Source organism: Symphalangus syndactylus, chromosome 3 (genome assembly GCF_028878055.3).
Source record: "Symphalangus syndactylus isolate Jambi chromosome 3, NHGRI_mSymSyn1-v2.1_pri, whole genome shotgun sequence".
Taxonomy (NCBI): domain Eukaryota; kingdom Metazoa; phylum Chordata; class Mammalia; order Primates; family Hylobatidae; genus Symphalangus; species Symphalangus syndactylus.
In genome coordinates this window covers 136173557-136195215 of record NC_072425.2, presented here as the reverse complement: position 1 = coordinate 136195215, position 21659 = coordinate 136173557, and the positions used below count along the sequence as shown (strand labels likewise).

Sequence of the window (21659 nt, the reverse complement as noted above, 5' to 3'; positions counted from 1 at the left end):
ATGATGCTGGGACCAGGGTTGACTCTAGGTGAAACTCTTAAGGTAACCAAATTAGTATCATCGCCCTCCTCCCTCCAGGAGCCCACTGTCACCCACCACAGCCTTTAGTACCCTTCCAGAGGCCTCTGGCTGCCTAGACTACTCAACAATGACCCCTCACTCCTCGTCCAGTACTTTCTAAGCCATGCATACTGAGTCCAGGATCCCAAGTCACCCCTCCTCCTAAAGAATGGAATCACATGGTAACAGACCAGAATCTCTTCTGCTGTCTCCATGGTCCAGATAGAGCAATGCGATTTGGTGTGGGCATGACTGAGAAGACTAGTAGGGAAGGTCCTTTTCATAGAATGCTGGCCTGCTCCCGAAGACACTGCTCATGGAAGAATGGATAAAGTCATTAGTGCTGCATTACTCAAGGGGCACCCCACGCCAGTGCTTAGAACACCAGCAAAACAGGGGAACTGAAAAATAAAAGAAAAAATTAGAAACAGAATTTGATAGTTAATCTACATACAGTATGTGTTTTAAGTATAATCATGTTGAACTTTACATGTTTCATGACTTAATATTTTCATTCTGATTACATATGAAAAATGGGACACCACAATCTTTTCAAAGTTTAGAACCTTTAAAGTCTTCATCTAGTCTTGGTTAAGTGGAAGATCTCTTCCTGGATGAAACCTTTCCTGATCCCTTGCCCAGGTAATACCATTTACTCCTATTTGGAGCCTTCTAAATGTACCCTGATAAACTTCTATCACTCAGCTTACCTAGTCTTTCCTTGCTTCTACATTGCAAGTCCCTCCAGGGAAGGTCCTGGGTTTTATTCATCTTTGTATCCTTAGCACCTGTGCCTGGACTATAGTAGGAACTCAATAAATGGCCGATGGGATTAATGAAGAGATCCTTTTCTTTCCACAAATAGACACACACAATTTTTCATTTACTTATTTATTTATTTATTTGAGATGGAGTCTCGCTGTGTCACCAGGTTGGAGTGCAGTGGCATGATCTCGGCTTACTGCAACCTCAGCCTCCCGGGTTCAAGCAATTCTCCTTCCTCAGCCTCCCGAGTAGCTGGCACAACAGATGTGCGCCACCACACCCAGCTAATTTTTATATTTTTAGTAGAGATGGGGTTTCACCATGTTGGCCAAGATGGTCTCCATCTCTTGACCTTGTGATCCGCCCGCCTCAGACTCCCAAAGTGTTGGGATTACAGGCGTGAACCACTGCGTCCAGCCTTAGTTTTTCTAGTAACAGAATTAGGTCTTAAAAAAAAAAAGGCCCAGAGATCCTTTTTGGGTAGCTTCTTGTCCCCAAGACTATTTCCTTGACCTCTCCAGCATAGCAGTAGACCATAAAAATGGACACACGGTGCTGAGAAGTAACTAAACCAGACTAAATAATGATTCTTATTTTGGGAGGTTTCAATCTCTTTGATAACCTAGCGAAAAACAGATCCTTTCCCCAGGAAAATGCACATTCAGACACACAATTTTCTAGTTTGGCTCCTGGACCACTTGATTGCCTCTCTTCCCTGGGAGGCTTCCCAATCCACTCTCCACCCTCCTGCTTCCTTCCCACTCCCACGTAAAGAACCCCTACCCTAGAGGCACTGGGTTCTAATCAGTATTCAGAGTGAGGCCACGGTCAGCTGCCCTATCCTCCCAGTAAGCCCATTCTTGTTCATTCTGTAGCACCACTACTGCCCACTCACAGCCAAAGACCTGGGACCTCCATGGAAATGGCATATGCTCTGAGAAGAAATAGCAAACCTTCATCAAGGGGAGGAGGAGAGGACAACAGGACAGTTAAGCAAACAAAAAACAAACCACCTGAGTCACCAGAAGGGGAACAAGCCTAACTATTCAGCTTCTCTTCTGGGTGGCTATATCTGCTCATTACCTAGCAAAGTGCCACCAAATGTAAGAATAAATAAATAAGAGTCCAAGCATTTCTTTTATTACCGAAAACAATTTGTTAATAAACACGCTCAATGCCTCCAATCCTGTCCCTGAGGATAATCATGAAAGTCCTTGGGATTGTAGAGTAAACCTTAAAAGGAAAATGGCTACTTGGTTCTCAATGCCTTGGCTGGTGACAAAGAAAGGACCCTTGTAGGGACCAGTCACATGCCATCCTTGGGCCTAAGGAGCCCGAAAAATGGGAATGGATGTGAGCTAAGGATTTAATCACTGTCAAGCATGTCTTGAGGGTTACGGTTAAGCCTGATAACAGCCTCTTTAACAAGAACACACACATCCAGGATCCCCTCAAAGAATCCAAAGTCCTCAGGCTCCCCACAAAATGCAGTCTGGCAAAAAAGGGAAATCTTTAGAGTCTGCAGAATGATGCAAACCCCGGCCAGAGTGGACCACACTGCTCTCAGCACCACTCCTAAAGGCATCCATTGGCAATGGCTGCCCACTAGGGGCACTGCCACTTGCCTGGCTCAAACTCCAGGACCTGGGGAAGAAATGGTCTGGCTCTGCAGCCTTCAAACCATCTGGATCTCTGGCTCCTCAGCTATTCCTTGAAGCTTTTCCATGATGTCCCCTGAAGGTGGCTCAGGGACTGGGGGAGGCTCTCCTGGGGCTTCAGACAGCACATAGTAGACAATCTCTTGCTGGCCTTGGGCATTGGTCTGATTCACCACGTGGATGACAGAACTGGGGTTGTCCTGAGAGGCTGAGAGGGCTGTGCCTTCGCCACCCTTGCCCTCCTCTTCCTCTTCCTTACGTCCTGGCTCCCCTGGCACTGTTTCTAGAATAATGCCCTGCAGGCTGCTGTCGTTCAGCGACGTTCCCAGGCCCGATCCCTCTTGTGGTTGCCGCAGCAGTTGCTGTGTCAGCTCTACACTCTCGTAGCGAACCAGCTGCAGCCGCATATAGCCATCTTCATGTTCCTTGTACCTGGTGAGGTAGGAGCATAAAGGGCAGCAAACCCAGGCAGGGGGATACAGAAATGGCCTGGAGGCTGGCAAAGTAAGGAACAAATATGAGGGATGGAAGAAGTCCTGGATTCCAAGTGACAGGAGTTGAAGACAAAAAAGGTCTTTATTGGAATATGTAGAAGAAAAGGCAAGAGGGAAAGATCATTACTCAAAATGGAAAGTTTTATGTAGAAACCCAACCAGAAAAACAGAGACTGACTGACTGTGTCGGAGGGTGAAAGTGTCAAAGGATTTATGAGAAGGCCTTGGAGCTAAGGATCAGAATCGTTAGACTCTAGCTCTAGTTCCGGCTGCAGGACTTTTTGGCACCATTTATTGGGTTTGGCACCATACCTTACAAGATTCAAAAAACAGAAAAATAAGCTTTGCTCCACCATTATTCTTAGGATTCTTTGAATCTAAATGGAAATGGTATACATAAAACCACCATCAAATTAAGGTTTTATTTATTTAGTTATTTTTTTGAGATGGAGTCTCGCTCTGTCACCCAGGTTGGAGTGCAGTGGTGTGATCTCAGCTCACTACAACCTCCGCCTTCCGGGTTCAAATGATTCTCCCACCTCAGCCTCCCAAGTAGCTGGGACTACAGGCATGTGCCACCATGCTCGGCTTTTTGTATTTTTAGTAGAGATGGGGTTTCACATGTTGGCCAGGCTGGTCTCGAACTCCTGACCTCATGATCCGCCCACCTTGGCCTCCCAAAGTGCTGGAATTACAGGTGTGAGCCACCGCACCCGACCCAAATTAAGGTTTTTAAAATTTGTTGAAAAGGTATAAAAACAAGTGTGTTAATCTGGGAAGGAGGGTTGAGAGACATACCGAAAACGGGGATGCCCTGAGGGCCACTTGAACTGGTGCTTCTTGCGAAGGTGCACGGTGAGGTTGTTGCCCCGTGTGAAGCATTTGTCACACACATGACATTTGTACCTTGGCTCAGAGTCTCCCTGATGGGGAAGGAAGGGAGAAATGAGACCAGCTCTTCACCCCAGGGTCCCCCGTACTTCCACTAGTCCTTCTCAACACCAGCCCCACTCACTTCGTGTACTTTGCGGTAATGCGACTTGATAGAGCAGAGGGATCGGGCACTGAAGGTGCAGTTCTCAAAATCACACCTGTAGGCAGGCTCCTCGCTGTGGGTATCCAGGTGCTTCTGGAGGTCAATAAGATTCTTGCAGCTGCCATGAGAAATCAGGAGGGATTGGAGGACATGGGGAACACTGGAACATGAGCTGTTTTCTGGTCTCTGGACCCCCTTACCTGTAGTCACAACAGTCACATTTAAAGGGCCGGTCCTCACTGTGACGAAAGCGCATGTGGTTGCGGAGGGAGGAAGGCAGCGGGCAGGTCATGTCACACAGAGGGCACTTATAGTGATTCACTGAGAGAAGCAGAGAGGAGGCTGTGATGTGAGAACTTGTGGAAACTTGGAGGGCAGCAGGGAGGCTGGGGGCCACAGGCCACTCACCATGGTTGCGCATGTGGTCCCGCAACAGCCGCTCTGTGGCAAATCTCTTGGAACAGTGAGAACACTGGAAGTGCTGCTCTGGGGTGGGCAGGCAGAAGAAAGGAGGGCTGTAGGGGATAGTGGAGAGGCACAGAAAGGAGAGGGGAACCATCCCAGGCAGAAGGGAACCACCCAAGGAGAAAAGGAGAGCTTAGGGAGCTATGAATGGACACAGTATCATGGAAAGAGCATGGGACTTAGAGACCTGAGTTAGAATTCCAGCTTCACCACTTACTAGCTGTGTGATCTCAGGTAAGTGATTTAACCTCTCTGAGCCTCAGTTTCCTCATCTGCAAAAAGGGGGATAAGAAGCCTACCTCATGGGGCTGTTGTGAGGATTCCCTAAGTAACTGAGACGACATACAGTAAGTACTGAATAACAATGTCTATGAATCTGAATCAGCAAAGAGACTATGGGAGGTGCCTGAGCCCAAAAAGAAGAGGGAGCCAAAAGGCAGGTCTCTTCAGTGGCCACCCCCACTAGAAACATGCCCCTAACCCATTCCACGCAGGACAGCCTGCATCCACCCCACTTCCTCTGACTACTTACGATCCAATGAGGTCTGGCGACGGATGTGATCTAAGAACTTGGTATTGTTGGCAAACATGCCCCCACAGGTTGGGCAGGCTACCACTTTCTCCTGGGTATGGCTGCGGAGGTGTTCCCGAAGTTTACTGCGGTCCTTGAAGGTGCAGGTACAGCCTGGGAAGGAAGCCCTGTCAGTCTCCAGCCACAAAACCCCAGTTTTGCCTAGGATCTGGTACCCCCGAGTCTCTCCAGCCAGCAGCTAACCTTGCCCCTGCAGGACCCCTATCCCTTTCTGTCCCAGCTCTTCAGCAACCCCAGGGTTTCCTCCAGAGGCCAGAAGTTAAGAAGTAGCCCTACCTTTCCAGCCACACAGCACCACCGGGTTGTCCTTGCCAACTGCTTCGTATTCACAGCACAGACTGTGTGCTTCCACATGCCGATAAAACCACTCAGGATTGTCGAAGGAACTCTGTGCCAGGGGCAACTTGGGGTGAGGACTGAGGGTGGGTAGAGGGACTCACCCCTATGTGCCCAAAGAATTCTTGGCTTTCTCCCAAATTAACTTGATGAAGATGGGAAATTTTGAGGAAAAGCACTACACAGAAATAGAGGAGTGGCCAGGTGTGGTGGCTAAACCCTGTAATCCCAGCACTTTGAGAGGCTGAGGCAGGAGAATCACTTGAGGCCAAGAGTTCGAGACCAGCCTGGGCAACATACCCAGACCTTGTCTCTACAAAAAATTTAGAAGTTAGCAGGGCATGGTGGTACATGCCTGTAGTCCTAGCTACTTGGGAGGCTGAGGTGGGAGGACTGCTTGAGCCCAGGAGTTCAAGGTAACAGTGAGCTATGATTGTACCACTGCACTCTAGCCTGGGCTTCAGATCAACAGCCTGTGTGTAAAAAATAAATAAATTTTAAAGAGAGCAAAAGAAATAGAAGAGAGATACTAGCAGGAATCTTGGAAACATAAGGCATCCCTGAAAGGGACAAGGCATCAGAATTAAGACCCCCAGCTTCCTTCCACCCCAATTACTGGCACTGCCTGCTGACCTCACAGTGCTCCCACAGACACAGGAAGTGGTCAGGGATATCAGGGATGACGTTCCGGCTCTGGAAGTCCAGGATGCAGGGGCCAAGGTCAGCCTGGCTTTGCAAGGCCTGCAGCCCCCACTGTTTCAGCTTGGTGTGGTAGCAGTGGAAGTAGACATGGCGGATGAGGTCAGCAGAACTGTCCAGAGAACAAAAGCCACATTCCTGCCACAAGCAGGAGAATTCTTCCTCTGTAGAAAGGGGTTTAAAAGGAAGAGTCTGACACTTTCCAAGGCTCAGGTCACCTTCCACCTGCAGCACTAAACAGAGAGTGAGGAGGCTGGACTCTAATCAAATTACCAGGAGTTCATTTAGCAAATACCAGTATTTAATGACCATAAACTGTGCGCCAGGTAGAGGGACTATAACAAGTAAAAAGTGTCCCACTCCTTGCCCTCACATAGCTTTCTGTCAGGGAGAAAGCATATTCATCAAATAATCAGATCTATAAATATAAAATTGCAACCAGTGATGAGTGTTACAAAGCGGGGATATACATGGTGCTATAAAAGTATTAAACAGAGGTAATTTGACATGGTGTTCTGAGAAGCATCTCCATGTTGAACTCTGAAGGACGATGGATGAGTATCTGTAAATAGGTGAAGAAGTGTGGTCCAGGCAGAGGTGAGAGTGTGTGCAAGGCCTATGCCAGAAACAGACAGCAGAAATGCCCGGCATGCAAGTCCTCTGACTTGAGTTTCTGCAGTTTCTGATGAAGATGCTGCCTCTTGATCTGACACCTCCCACTTCTCCTTGTAAAATCACCAGTTCTCCTTCCCCTCATGTTTTGCTCAAGATCTGCCTTCTCCAAGAAGGCCCCATCAACTCTTCCAATCCATTTCCTATCTCTCTAGCATCCCTAAGCACTGTATTTTCAGTGCTTTATATAAGTTAACTTGTTTTGAAACACAGATACTTTAGAAAATATAATCATTCCCCAATTTTGCTTTTGTATAAATATGACTTGAATTTTGAAACTATCAGTCATGGTTCATAGTCATCAGACTTAAAACAGAATTTGGGGTGCGAGGAGAGCTGCCTCCATATTTCCTGTAGAATAGAGTTTTTCAGACTGTGTTGTGACCCACTAGCAGGTGATGAAATCAGTTCAGTGAACTATAAACCACATTTTGGGCCGGGCGCGGTGGCTCACGCCTGAAATCCTAGCACTTTGGGAGGCTGAGGTGGGTGGATCACCTGAGGTCGGGAGTTCGAAATCAGCCTGACCAACGTGGAGAAACCCTGTCTCTACTAAAAATACAAAATTATCTGGGTGTGGTGGCGCATGCCTGTAATCCCAGTTACTCGGGAGGCTGAGGGAGGAGAATCACTTGAACTCGGGAGACAGAGATTGCAATGAGCGGAGACTGCAGTGAGCCGAGATCACGCCATTGCACTCCAGCGTGGGCAAAAAGAGGGAAACTCTGTCTCAAAAAAAAAAAAAAAAAAGCCACATTTTCTTTTTAAATAAAAGAGAATAGGATAGAACATTGCAGAAAGCATTCAGTTAAAAAAAAAAAAGTATTATTTCAAGTTTTTTTTTCTTTAACTTTGGTGTACAAGGTTGTGATACAAAATGTATTCCTTTGACACATGTTCTCAGAACCTCCTGAGGGCTGAGTCACAGGCAAAATAAAAATATAATTAAAAAAGAAAAGAAAAGGCCAGGCGCGGTGACTCACGTCTGTAATCCCAGCACTTTGGGAGGCCGAGGCAGACAGATCACGAGGTCAGGAGATCGAGACCATCCTGGCTAACACAGTCAAACCCCGTCTCTACTAAAAAATACAAAAAAAAATTAGCTCGGTGTGGTGGTGGGCGCCTGTAGTCCCAGCTATTTGGGAGGCTGAGGCAGGAGAATGACGTGAGCCCGGGAGGCTGACCTTGCAGTGAGCAGAGATCCAGCCACTGCACTCCCACAAAAAAAAAAAAAAAAAAAAAGAAAAGAAAAATGTATTCCTGCCAGATGCAGTGGCCTATGCTTATAGTCCCAGCTGCTCAGCATGCTGAGGCAGGGGGATCACTTGAGGCCATGAGTTTAAGATAAACCTGGGTAACATAGCAAGACTCTGTCTCTAAAAAAAAAAGTTGCTTTGGCCGGGCGCAGTGGCTCACGCCTGTAATTCCAACACTTTGGCAGACTGAGGTGGGCAGATCACAAGGTCAGGAGTTTGAGACCAGCCTGGCCAATATGGTGAAACCCCGTCTCTACTAAAAATACAAAAATTACCCGGGCATGGTGGCGGGCGCCTGTAATCTCCTCTACTAGGGAGGCTGAAGCAGGAGAATCACTTGAACCCGGGAGGCGAAGGTTGCAATTAGCTCAGATCATGCCATTGCACTCTAGCCTGGGCAACAAAGTAAGACTCCATCTCCAGAAAAAAAAAAAACTAAAAAAACCTTTTCTTTTCTTTTTCTTTTAAATCCTGCCACACTTATTAGTACTGTGACTTTGGGCAAGTTATTTTATTCCTCTGTGCCTCCGTTTCCTTATTTGTAAAATGGGCATAATAATAGTGCCTATCCCATCCTGGCTAACACAGTGAAACTCCGTCTCTACTAAAAATACAAAAAAGAAATTAGCTGGGCATGGTGGCATGTGCCTGTAATCCCAGCTACTCAGGAGGCTGGGGCAGGAGAATTGCTTTAACCTGGGAGGTGGAGGTTGCAGTGAGCTGAGATCGCACCACCACACTCCAGCCTGGCGACAGAGTAAGACTCCATCTAAAAATAATAATAATAATAAATAAAAATAATAATAGTGCCTATCTCATAGGGTCTTTGGGAAATAGTGCTTTAATGTAGGTTTAAAAAAGTACTGGCCGGGCGTGGTGGCTCACGTCTATAATCCCAGCACTTTGGGAGGCTGAGGCGGGCGGATCACCTGAGGTCAGGAGTTCAAGACCAGGCTGGCCAATCGGGCATCCTGGCTAACATGGTGAAACCCTGTCTCTACTAAAAACACACAAAAAATTAGACGGGCGTGGTGGCACGCGCCTGTAATCCCAGCTACTCGGGAGGCTGAGGCAGAAGAATTGCTTGAACCCAGAAGGCAGAAGTTGCAGTGAGCCGAGATCGCACCACTGCACTCCAGCCTGGGCAACAAGAACAAGACTCCATCTCAAAAAAAACATAAAGTACCCAGCAATACTTGACACACAGTAGGTACTATAGAAGAGTTCACTACTGTTATTGTTTTCAGATTGGATTTTATTAAAATCCCAGTTATTTGCTATTGATAAAAGGCATACTTAAAACATAAGTCAGACAAAGGTTAAAAAGTGTGAGATGGGGCCAGGTGTGGTGGCTCACGCCTATAATCCCAGCACTTCGGCAGGCCAAGGTGGGTGGATCATGAGATCAAGAGATCGAGACCATCCCGGCCAACATGGTAAAACCCCATCTCTACTAAAAGTACAAAAATTAGTTGGGCGTGGTGGAGCGTGCCTGTAGTCCCAGCTACTCGAGAGGCTGAGGCAGGAGAATTGCTTGAACCTGGGAGAGGCAGAGGTTGCAGTGAGCAGAGATCGAACCACTGCACTCCAACCTGGCAACAGAGCAAGATCCGTCTCAAAATAAATAAATAAATAAATAAAATTGGGAGGTGGGAGTGGGGTTGGGCTTGGTGGCACGAGCCAATAGTCCCAGCTACTCAGGAGGCTGAGGTAGGAGGATTGCTCGAAGCCAGGAGTTTGAGATCAGTGGGCAACATAAGCAAGATCCTGTCTCTAAAAAAAATAAAAAAATTTTTAAAAAATTGGCTTGTGGTGGTGGTACATGCCTGCAGTTCTAGCTACTCGGGAGGTTGAGGCAGGAGGATCCCCTGTGTGTTGAAGGCTGCAGTGAGCTATGATCATGACACTGGACTCCAGCCTAGGTGACAAAGTGAAGCCCTGTCTCTAAAAAGTAAGATGTATTTCTGACTGGTTGCAGTAAAAGAAAAAAAAAATTGGGAATACTAGAAGAGTAAAAAAAAAAAACAAACCACACACAACGACAAAACACAGGTTGCCAGCAACTTGTACAGAATGATTTAAAAAAAAAAAAAGCACATTCATCTGTACTTAAATATATGTAAACACATGCAGAGAGATGTCAAAAATAATGTTCACTAAAGTACTGTCAACAATTACTTCTTGATGGCAGGACGGCATATTTATTCCTTATATCCTTGTTGACTGAGTTTTCTATAAATGAGTTTACAATGTTTTCATATACAACAAAAACACAATTAGGAAAATAAACCACCATTCTCTTAGGCCGCCTTCTCCCTCTAAGGAAAAGAAAGTCAGATTTTCCACCTTTCCTTGAGCTCCTCCCCTTCCTGTGTCCTGCTCGCTTACCAAGTGGGTCATCCTCCTCTTCCTCTTCTTCCTCCTCCCCAGAGCCATGCAGGTGCTGCTGCAGGTGCTGAGTGACATGCTCGAAGAACTTTTCCATGGCTGAGCACACAAACGAGCAGGACCCCCACTCACACTGTAGCCACAGATTCTCCTTCCGGGGAACTTTCCCAGGAGGCGGCATGGCCTTCACCCTAGAGAAAGAGGAAGAAATCCACAGCTGCAAGAATTCCACCCAGGTGCTGCTGGGGGCAAAAAGCTGGGCAGGCAGCCTGCCTAGAATCAGCACGTGTTGTTCCAGTGACCCATGAGAAACCCTGCGCTTTTACAGTAAGGATGGAGTAATTCCTTAAATCCCTGGAAGATGTCTGGTGTCTGTAGAAAGGGAAAACAAAAACTAACACTATTGAGTGTGTGCCAGGCACTGAGCTAAACGCTTTAACATTTTCTCATGAAGCTTCAGAGCAACCCACCAAGAAGGAATTATTCCTATGTGAGGCAGAACAATGCTCAGGTTCAAACAGATGGCTTTTGAGAAGGATCAGTGTTAGCCGGGCGCGGTGGCTCACGCTTGTAATCCCAGCACTTTGGGAGGCCGAGGCGAGCGGATCACGAGGTCAGGAGATCGAGACCACAGTGAAACCCCCTCTCTACTAAAAATACAAAAAAATTAGCCGGGCGTGGTGGCAGGCGCCTGTAGTCCCAGCTACTCGGAGAGGCTGAGGCAGGAGAATGGCGTGAACCCAGGAGGCGGAGCTTGCAGTGAGCCGAGATCGCGCCACTGCACTCCAGCCTGGGCGACAGAGCAAGACTCCGTCTCAAAAAAAAAAAAAAAGAGAAGGATCAGTGTTCAAACCCTGGCTCCACTGTCTACCACCTACTAGCTGTATGACCTTTGTCAAGAACTTAACTCTTAACTTCTGAATACTTTCATCTGCAAAATCAAGATAATAAATCTGTTTTTAATTTCACACTTACTATATGTCAAGCACCACAGTAAGCATTTTATTTGCATTATGTCATTTGATTACCAACACCACCCTTTGCCATAGGTGCTTTTTTTTTTTTTTTTTTTTTTTTTTTTGAGATTGAGTTTCTTCGCTCAGCTCCCAGGCTGGAGTGCAATGGTTTGATTTTGGCTCACTGCAACCTCCGCCTCCTGGGTTCAAGCGATTCTCCTCCCTCAGCCTCTTGAGTAGCTGGGATTACAGGCACCCATCACCATGCCAGGCTAATTTTTATATTTTTAGTAGAGGCAGGGTTTCCCCATGTTGGTCAGGCTGGTCTCAAACTCCTGACCTCAGGTGATCCACCCACCTTGGCTTCCCAAAGTGCTGGGATTATAGGCGTAAGCCACCACGCCCAGCCGGTAGGTGCTATTTTTAACCTCATTTATAGATAAACACCTGAAGTTCCAGAGGTCAACTGACTTGCTCACGGCCACACACTAGTGGTAATGGTAGGGTCATGTTGGGCTGACTCTAGTCCATATATGATTCTACTCCATATAGCCTGCAGATGAGCCCAGAAGCTCCTTCTTATTGAATCATAAGTCCCCTGCCAGACTTTCAAAGTGCCATACAATCTGCCTTTACCTAACCTATCCAATGATTTACTCCACCACTCTGCTAATACCTTCTGTTAAAATGTAGATTCCATTTGAACATAAAAGCCGTATCTGTGTAGTTTATACTGCACCTTGGGTGTCTATACACTGCTAGGCATGCTTAGGCATGTAATAAATATTTTTTTTCTTGAGACAGAGTCTCACTCTGTCACTCAGGCTGGAGTACAGTGGCACAATCACAGCTCACTGAAGCTTCGACCTCCCCAGGCTCAGGAGATCCTCCTACCTCAGCCTCCCAAGTAACTGGGACCACAGGCGTGCGCCACCACATCTGTATAATTTTTGTTTTGTTTTGTTTTTGTAGTGACAGGGTTTTGCCATGTTGCCCGGGCTGGTCTTGAATTCCTGGACTCAAGCAATCCATCTGCCTCAGACTCCCAAAGTGTTGGAATTACAGGCATGAGCCACTGCACCCAGTCTGTAATAAATATTTATTGAAGAAAGACAAACACAAAACTGAAGGTTCTTGGCCGGGCACAGTGGTGCACACCTGTAATCGCAGCACTCTGGGAAGCCAAGACAGATGGATCATCTGAGGTCAGGAGTTCGAGACCAGCCTGGCCAACATGGTGAAACCCCGTCTCTACTAAAAATACAAAAATTAGCCAGGCGTGGTGGCACAAGCCTGTAATCCCAGCTATCGGGAGGCTGAGGCAGGAGAATCGCTTGAACTCGGGAGGCAGAAGCTGCAATAAGCCGGGATCAAGCCACTGTACTCCAGCCTGGGCAACAGAGTAAGACTCTGTCTCAAAAAAAACAAAACAAAAAAAAACCACACACACAAACAAAAAACTAAAGATTATTTTGTTTTATTTTTATTTTTTGAGACAGTCTCGCTGTCGCCCAGGCTGGAATGCAGTGGCGCAATCTCAGCTCACTGCAACCTCCACCTGCCGGGTTCAAGAGATTCTCCTGCCTCAGCCTCCTGAGTAGCTGGGATTACAGGTGTGTCACCACGCCTGGCTAATTTTTGTATTTTTAGTAGAGACAGAGTTTCACCATGATGGCCAGGCTGGTCTCGAACTCCTGACCTCAGGTGATCCACCCGCCTCAGCCTCCCAGAGTGCTGGGATTACAGATGTGAGCCACCATGCCCGGCTGGTTCTCAATTTTAGATCTGCACACGAATGTAGTCATCCAGCGCCTGCCTGAGAAGTTCGGATTCAGGAAGGCAGGGGTTAAGCCTAGAAATCTGCCCTTTTTACTCGGCACCCCAGTTGTGATGCAAGCAGTTCCACAAGCATACTTTGAGTAACAATAAAAGAATAAATGAAACACAGAACAGAGGGTGACATTGCAAGCAAAACTTCTGCTAGCGAGAGGACAGTAGCCGACCTTGGCTCTGTCTCCTGAGTGTCACCTTCTCCTCAGGAATTCTCACTGATTCTTGCTGACCCCACCATGTTGCTCTCTCTGGCCTACCTGAGACAGGTGGGAACTCTGAAAAAAAGGCCTTTACTGAATACTAAAAGGAAAAAAACAGAAAATACAAAAAAAAAAAAAACAGAAGATCCTTCATGCCTCCAATACAAGCTTTTCTGAACCCACTATACCTACTGTACCTACATAGCCTTTTCTCCTCCTCAAAGAAGAATCCAGTCATCCTTAACACTCTGGGGTGCATATGGAGTTGCTGAGCTGCTCACAGACTAATAGTGAATACCTATTACAAATATTGACTGCTGGGCCGAGCGCAGTGGCTCACGATCTTAGCACTTTGGGAGGCTGAGGTGAGCAAACGGCTTGAGCTCAGGAGTTTGTGACCAGCCTGGGCAACATGGCAAAACTCCATCTCTACTAAAAATACAAAAATCAGCTGGGCGCAGTGGCTTATGCCTGTAATCCCAGCACTTTGGGAGGCCGAGGAGGGTGGATCACAACGTCAGGAAATTGAGACCATCCTGAGCAAATACAAAAAATTAGCTGGGTGTTGCCCGGCCGCCCCGTCCGGGAAGAAGTGAGGAGCGCCTCTGCCCGGCCGCCCCTCTGCCCGGCCACCCATCGTCTGGGAGGTGAGGAGTGCCTCTGCCCGGCCACCCATCGTCTGGGAGGTGAGGAGCGCCTCTGCCCGGCCACCCATCGTCTGGGAGGTGAGGGGCGCCTCTGCCCGGCCACCCATCGTCTGGGAGGTGAGGAGCGCCTCTGCCCGGTCACCCACCGTCTGGGAAGTGAGGAGCGCCTCTGCCCGGCCACCCATCGTCTGGGAGGTGAGGAGCGCCTCTGCCCGGCCACCCACCGTCTGGGAGGTGAGGAGCGCCTCTGCCCGGTCACCCACCGTCTGGGAGGTGAGGAGCGCCTCTGCCCGGCCACCCATCGTCTGGGAAGTGAGGAGCGCCTCTGCCCGGCCACCCACCGTCTGGGAAGTGAGGAGCGCCTCTGCCCGACCACCCACCGTCTGGGAAGTGAGGAGCGCCTCTGCCCGACCACCCACCGTCTGGGAAGTGACGAGCGCCTCTGCCCGGCCACCCACCGTCTGGGAAGTGAGGAGCGCCTCTGCCCGGCCACCCATCATCTGGGAAGTGAGGAGGGCCTCTGCCCGGCCGCCCCGTCTGGGAAGTGAGGAGCGCCTCTGCCCGGCCGCCCCGTCTGGGAAGTGAGGAGCGCCTCTGCCCGGCCACCCACCGTCTGGGAAGTGAGGAGCACCTCTGCCCGGCCACCCACCGTCTGGGAAGTGAGGAGCGCCTCTGCCCGGCCGCCCCGTCTGGGAAGTGAGGAGCGCCTCTGCCCGGCTGCCCCGTCTGGGAAGTGAGGAGCGCCTCTGCCCGGCCACCCATTGTCTGGGAAGTGAGGAGCGCCTCTGCCCGGCCACCTATCGTCTGGGAGGTGAGGAGCGCCTCTGCCCGGCTGCCCCATCTGGGAGGAAGTGAGGAGCGCCTCTGCCCGGCCGCCCCGTCTGGGAAGAAGTGAGGAGCGCCTCTGCCCAGCCGCCCCTCTGGGAGGTGAGGAGCGCCTCTGCCCGGCCGCCTCCTCTGGGAAGTGAGGAGCGCCTCTGCCCGGCCGCCCCGTCCGGGAAGAAGTGAGGAGCGCCTCTGCCCGGCCGCCCCGTCTGGGAAGTGAGGAGCGCCTCTGTCCAGCTGCCCCGTCCAGGAAGAAGTGAGGAGCGCCTCTGCCCGGCCGCCCCGTCTGGGAAGTGAGGAGCGCCTCTGCCCGGCCACCCATTGTCTGGGAAGTGAGGAGCGCCTCTGCCCGGCCACCTATCGTCTGGGAGATGAGGAGCGCCTCTGCCCGGCTGCCCCGTCTGGGAAGTGAGGAGCGCCTCTGTCCAGCTGCCCCGTCTGGGAAGTGAGGAGCGCCTCTGTCCGGCTGCCCCGTCCGGGAAGAAGTGAGGAGCGCCTCTGCCCGGCCGCCCCATCTGGGAAGTGAGGAGAGCCTCTGCCCGGCCACCCATCGTCTGGGAAGTGAGGAGCGCCTCTGCCCGGCCACCTATCGTCTGGGAAGAAGTGAGGAGCGTCTCTGCCTGGCCCCCCCCGTCTGGGAAGTGAGGAGCGCCTCTGCCCGGCCGCCCCGTGTCTGGGAAGAAGTGAGGAGTGCCTCTGCCTGGCCGCTCTGTCTGGGAGGTCTACCACGGAGGCCAGAAGCAATGTGGGGGCTGGACATGGTGGCTGACGCCTGTGGTCCCGGCACTCTGGGGGGCGAGGCGGGTTGATCACTTCGGGCTAGGAGTTCGAGACCAGTCTGGCCAACTTGGCGAAACATGAAAAATACAACAGACAAACCAACCAACCAACTCAGTGACAACAAAACAGGTCTACCCTGGAGTCATACTCTAATTTTTTCTATTTTCCTCCCTTTCTGATCCTTTATCCCACTTTCTTTTTCTTCCTCTTCCTTCTCCCTCTTCTTTGTCAAATAGAGGATTGAGTTATTATCACTGATCCATATAAAGTCCCTCTCTCATTTATTTTAACTCCCACCCCCCGTTTCTATTCCCCGACTTCCCATGTGCAACCTTCCTAATATGTTTGATACGCATCTTTTTGTTTGTATGTATTTTTAGAAAATGTTTATTGTTTTTTTGTGAGCAAAAAAAATTAATAAAAAAAAAAGTCTGTACAAAAGTAACCTTAAAAAAAAAAAAAAAAAATTAGCTGGGTGTGGTGGCACACGCCTGTAGTCCCAGCTACTAGGGAGGCTGAGGCAGGGGAATCACTTGAACCCGGGAGGCAGAGGTTGCAGTGAGCCGAGATTGCGCCATTGCACTCCAGCCTAGCGACACAGCAAGATTCCATTTCAAAAAAAAAAAAAAAATCAGCCGATGTGGTAGCATGCACCTGTAGTCCCGCTACTTGGGAGGTTCAGGTGGGAGGATGGCTTGAGCCCAGGAGGCAGAGGTTGCAAAGAGCCAAGATCACACCATTGTACTCCATCCTGGGCGGCAGACCCAGACCCTGTCAAAAAAAAAAAAAAAAAAAAAAAGGAAGAAAGAAATATTGAATATTGACTGCTTTTATAATGTTGGGGTAAGAAAAGTAGAAAAAAGCTTCAAAAGTCATAAAATCCCACACCTCCTATGACTATTACAGCCTGAAATGGCTCTTCTCAAAGTGGTCTCAATTTTACTTCTCCAGGTCTAGGTAGGGAAACGAACATCTATTGAGAAGCTACAGAGTGTCAGCCCTGTGGTGAGTCCTCTCTACACTTCATCTGATGTAAGAGCACCCTCATTCCAATCCAAAGATCATGCTCTTTCTCCCACATGATGCTGTTCTCTGGCTTCCTCACCCATACTTCATTCCCTCTTCCTCTGATTCAGTCATCTTTGTCTCTGAATACTCTACATTCTCCTAAAACTCTCTGCCTACTTTTTTTTTTTTTTTTTTTTTTTTTTGAGACGGAGTCTTGCTCTGTCGCCCAGGCTAGAGTGCAGTGGTGTGATCTGGGCTCACTGCAACCTCCGCCTCCCAGGTTCAAGCGATTCTCGTGACTTAGCCTCCGAAGTATTATAGCTGGGACTATAAGCACGCACCACCACGCCCGGCTAATTTTTGTACTATTAGTAGAGATGGGGTCTTGCCATGTTGGTCAGGCTGGTCTCAAACTCCTGACCTCAAGTGATCCTCCCGCCTCAGCCTCACAAAGTGCTGGGATTACAGGTGTGAGCCACCGCGACAGGCCTGCCTATGCAACTTCTATTCGCCCTTCAAACCCAAAAGTCCTCTCTTTGATGACCCCCTTCCCAATTCATCCAGGTACAGCTGGCATATCCCATCTCTTGCCCACGGCATCCACACACATCTTTGCTATCAATGCAATGAAACTTGTTTCCCCTAGACTAGGAGTTCCTCAGGACAGTGGCCATCACTTATTCACTTCTCATTCTCAGATTCAGCACAGACCTTTACACACCCCAGGTACTCAATAAGTATCAGGAGATAATCACATTCCGGGAAGCCTTCCTAAACTACCCCATCCCTGAATCTACTCTTGCTCCTTAGTTCTATGGCTGGCACAGCTGACACCATAAAACCACAACCCTATTTTTATGTTGCCATGGTCGTTTTATGTGTTCTGGTCTCGTTTACCCAATTGGACTATAAGAAGCTTCTGAGCAGAAACCATATCACACCTGCCTGTGTCCCTACACTGTGCCGAGCACAAATATTCTAAACATACACTTGCTATTAGACTGGTGGGTAAGTCCAGGGAGGCAAGCTAGCTGGCGATACAGAATGATCTGAAACCTAGGCAAAACTCCCTGACTCTCTCTGACTGTCCTCCTGCCTTCTTTACTTTCTCTTTCTGTGTCGCTTGTTTCTACTCTGAGGAGATAGGAGCATGATCTTCACTCTATCCTCTTAACACGTAAGAGGGCATATATTGTAACGCAAGACAATGAATGAACTGTGGTATTCAAGAAAAAGAGGGTCCTAAACGCCTAAGAACTCATAATTTGGCCAAAAATATAAGACTGATACGTGAAGACAACAACCAAAACCAAGTACGCGATGAGGGAGACCAGGACAGAGAGACACCTCCGCGGTCAGGCGAAAAGGCTCCCCTAAGCACTGGGTCCCGCATCACGCCTCGAAGGACAGGTAGAATTTGGACAGAAGGAAGGAGACCGTCCCGTTGGGCAAAACCTCTCCACTCGCAGTCCCGCAGGCTTCCCGGAATCCTTCCCGCTAAGGCGTGGCGGCGACCGAGTCTCAGCCGCAGCGAAGCCCCTAGACTAGAAAGCTGGGAGGTTCGAGTCGGGGTGAGGAGACCGGACCAGGGCAGACCAGCGTGGCCAAGCGGCAAGAATACTCGCGGAGGTGGCTCGGGAAGAGCTTGGCCTACTGCAGCCGCTGCAGAGCACATACCCCAGCTTACCGTCTGTCGGCTCCAGGTCTCTTCAGCTCTTCTCCCACCTCAGACCATCTCCGGAGAGGCGCTTGAGGGACAGTCAAGGAAAGCCAATCGTCGTTCTCGGATCCGACTGACAGCCAATGGTAGCTGTGTCTGGCGGAACCCGTGCGCACCAAAACACGGAAGGGGCGGGAACGGTGGGTGGGGCTAGGCGTCCCGGACGGACAGAGGCGCGACCGGATACGTGCAAAAGGTAGCACATGACCGCGCCTCGATGCTCGGGGCGACGCAAAGGCGGGGAGCCTATGGGCCTGAGTTCCCCTAACTGCGCAGACTCGGCCTCCGGGACCCAACGGGCATGCGCAGGGCTCGCGCCTGGTGCCCAGTGGGGTCTCCCTCACGTGGTTCTTCGCTTTAGTTGGCTGGTTGCGTGGGCCTCGCGGAGAAAAAGGCGTGGGAGGCTGCCCAGCGCTGTCGGCCCCGCTCGGCTCAGATTGAAGGTTCTACCCTTTCCTTCAGCCTCTTAGTCTTATTATGTTTTAAATGTTGGTATTATGTGTTTCTCTTTCCCCCCAAAACTCGGCTTCCCTTCATCCATTCGCTCGTTCAGGTCAGAAAGCTAGCAGTCATCACTGATTCCTCTCACTTGTCACATCCAGTCCATTGCCAAGTTCTGTGGATTCTACCTCCTTTTAAAACAGGATATTTCAAATTCATCCCCTTTTGTTTATCTTCACCGCCTCCCCCACCTCCCCTGTCCAGTGATGACCTCTAGGCAGGATTTATACATTAGTCTAATGGGTCCCGCTGCGTGCACACTTGCTTTCTTCCAAAGCATTCTCCGCTTTGCAAAAAGCAGACCTGATCAAGTTACCACCTGCTTCAGACAATTCAAAGGCATTCTATTGCTTTCAGGGCAAAGCTCCAAAACCATACTGAGGTTTTCTAGACACTTGAGCATCTGGGCTCTCCCTGTCTGCTTTTTTTTTTTTTTTTTTTGAGACGGAGTCTTTCTCTGTCCCCCAGGCTGGAGTGCAGTGGCGCGATCTCGGCTCACCGCAACCTCCACCTCCTGGGTTCACGCCATTCTCCTGCCTCAGCCTCCCAAGTAGCTGGGACTACAGGCGCCCGCCAACACGCCCGGCTAATTTTTTGTATTTTTAGTAGAGACGGGGTTTCACCGTGTTAGCCAGGATGGTCTCGATCTCCTGACCTCGTGATCCGCCCGCCTCGGCCTCCCAAAGTGCTGGGATTACAGGCTTGAGCCACCGCGCCCGGCCTACTTTTTTTTTTTTTAGTCCTTCTCGACCGTATTTCTTGCTCTCCAGTCGCAAATTTCTTTCACCTTTTCCACCACACCAAGCCACCTTTTACCTCTCAAGCCTTGAACTTGTTTTCTTTACCTGGAATAATCTCGTTCTCCTCCTCCCACATTTATTTGACTGATTCCTACTAATTTTTATGGTCTCAGTGTAGATGCTTCTTTTTCCAAAAAGTCTTCCTGATAGTCCTTTCTTGTATTTAACAATACAGCTCAGTCACATTGTATTTGTCTGTTTACTCTCAGTCTGCATTCTGCACTAGACTAGTTCTCCACCTTTATAACTCCATCAGTGGGCTGGGTGTCGTGGCTCACGCCTGCGATCCCAGCACTTTGGGAGGCCAAGGCGAGTGGATCACATGAGGTCAGGAGCTCAAGACCAGCCTGGTCAACATGGGGAAACCCCGTCTCTACTAAAAATACAAAAACTAGCTGGGCATCGTGGCAGAGGCCTATAATCTCAGCTACTCGGGAGGCTGAGGCAGGAGAATCGCTTGAACCCAGGAGGCAGAGGTTGCAGTGAGCTGAGATGGCACCACTGCACACCAGCCTGGGCGACAGAGCAAGACTGTCTCAAAACAAAACAAAAACAAAACAAAAAACCCATCACTCACTTAGCCCAGTGGCTGAAACTCAGTAAGGGTTCAAGACATACTTGTTAAATAATATACCTTAATAAAGTTCGTTAAGATTGATATTTTATTGCATTGTAGTTTTCTGTATCTTCTTTTTTTTTTTTTTTTTTGAGACGGAGTCTCGCTCTGTCGCCCAGGCTGGAGTGCAGTGGCGCGATCTCAGCTCACTGCAAGCTCCGCCTCCCGGGTTCCGGCCATTCTCCTGCCTCAGCCTCTCCGAGTAGCTGGGACTACAGGCGCCCGCCACCAAGCCCGGCTAATTTTTGTTTGTATTTTTAGTAGAGACGGGGTTTCACCGTGGTCTCAATCTGCTGACCTCGTGATCCGCCCGCCTCGGCCTCCCAAAGTGCTGGGATTACAAGCGCGAGCCACCGCGCCCGGCCCTGTATCTTCTAATCTAAAAATAAACCTATATAATTTGTGTAATCAGAAAACACATTAAATGTTCAATATATATAAAATAAAATTTAAAATGCCATTAAGATAGTAAAGTCACACTTGTGCATAAATTTTGGTTTCAACAACAGTGAGTTATAACTTGGTCCCTATTTTAAAATAGGGTTTTGCCGGGCACGGTGGCTCATGTCTGTAATCCCAGCACTTTGGGAGGCCGAGGCGGGCGGATCATGAGGTCAGGAGTTCGAAACCAGCCTGGCCAACATGGCGAAACCCCATGTCTACTAAAAATACAAAAATTAGCCAGGTGTGGTGGTGGGTGCCTGTAGTGCTAGTTACTCAGGAGGCTGAGGCAGGAAAATCGCTTGAATCCGGGAGGCAGAGGTTGCAGGGAGCCAAGATCACTCCACTGCACTCCAGCCTGGGCAACAGAGAGAGACTCTGTCTCAAAAAAAAAAAAAAAGCGTTTTAAAAAATGTAATTCAAAAGTAACAAAAATGCATATAGTAGTACTTCATGAAATGCCAACCTCATTTTAATTCAGATTTACACCACTGAAAATAGCTTTTATCTTTATTTAGCAATTTTATGAAGAAAAAGTTCATTCTTCACACAGAGCTGTGTAAACTCAAACATAGGTTACAGAGCAAAAATTTCAGGATTGCTCTGGGATCCATATATATGTTTCCAAAATTTAAAGCAGTGTCATTCTGTCTAGCATAGTTTACTTCTATCTCAATCTGCTTCTCTTGAAAATAAGCCACAATTTTGGCTGGGTAATTCAGACATATCCTGAGATTTGTTCTTTAAAAGCTGCCACAAAAACTGAAAGCATAATTCATACTCATTAAAAGCTGTGGATCTCTTCTGAAAGTGTGAAATGGATTAAGTTGATGAAAATATGTTTCGTATTTTTTCATTCATTTAAAAATTCCCTATTTTTGAAACGTGATTAGGCTCTTCTTCACTAAAAT

General features: G+C 48.9%; 1 protein-coding gene across 8 annotated transcripts; it reads right to left on the bottom strand.

Moving 5' to 3' along the window:
- Nucleotides 1-1943: 1943 nt before the first annotated feature.
- HINFP (histone H4 transcription factor) lies at nucleotides 1944-18623 on the bottom strand. Of its 8 annotated transcripts, none has more exons than XM_063635579.1 (11): nucleotides 18348-18417; nucleotides 16317-16433; nucleotides 10422-10612; nucleotides 6040-6269; nucleotides 5347-5458; nucleotides 5011-5163; nucleotides 4422-4499; nucleotides 4214-4334; nucleotides 3993-4131; nucleotides 3776-3900; nucleotides 1944-2915 (listed from the first exon to the last, which is right to left on the bottom strand). In XM_063635579.1, exons 3-11 carry the CDS (start codon nucleotides 10600-10602, stop codon nucleotides 2501-2503), a joined length of 1554 nt encoding a protein of 517 aa, XP_063491649.1. In that variant the 5' UTR covers nucleotides 10603-10612; nucleotides 16317-16433; nucleotides 18348-18417; the 3' UTR covers nucleotides 1944-2500. The 8 variants fall into 8 exon arrangements, with proteins under 8 accessions (XP_063491649.1, XP_063491650.1, XP_063491648.1 ...); XM_063635580.1 differs by having other exon boundaries at nucleotides 1944-3057; nucleotides 18358-18417; XM_063635578.1 differs by having other exon boundaries at nucleotides 18358-18417.
- Nucleotides 18624-21659: the final 3036 nt, after the last annotated feature.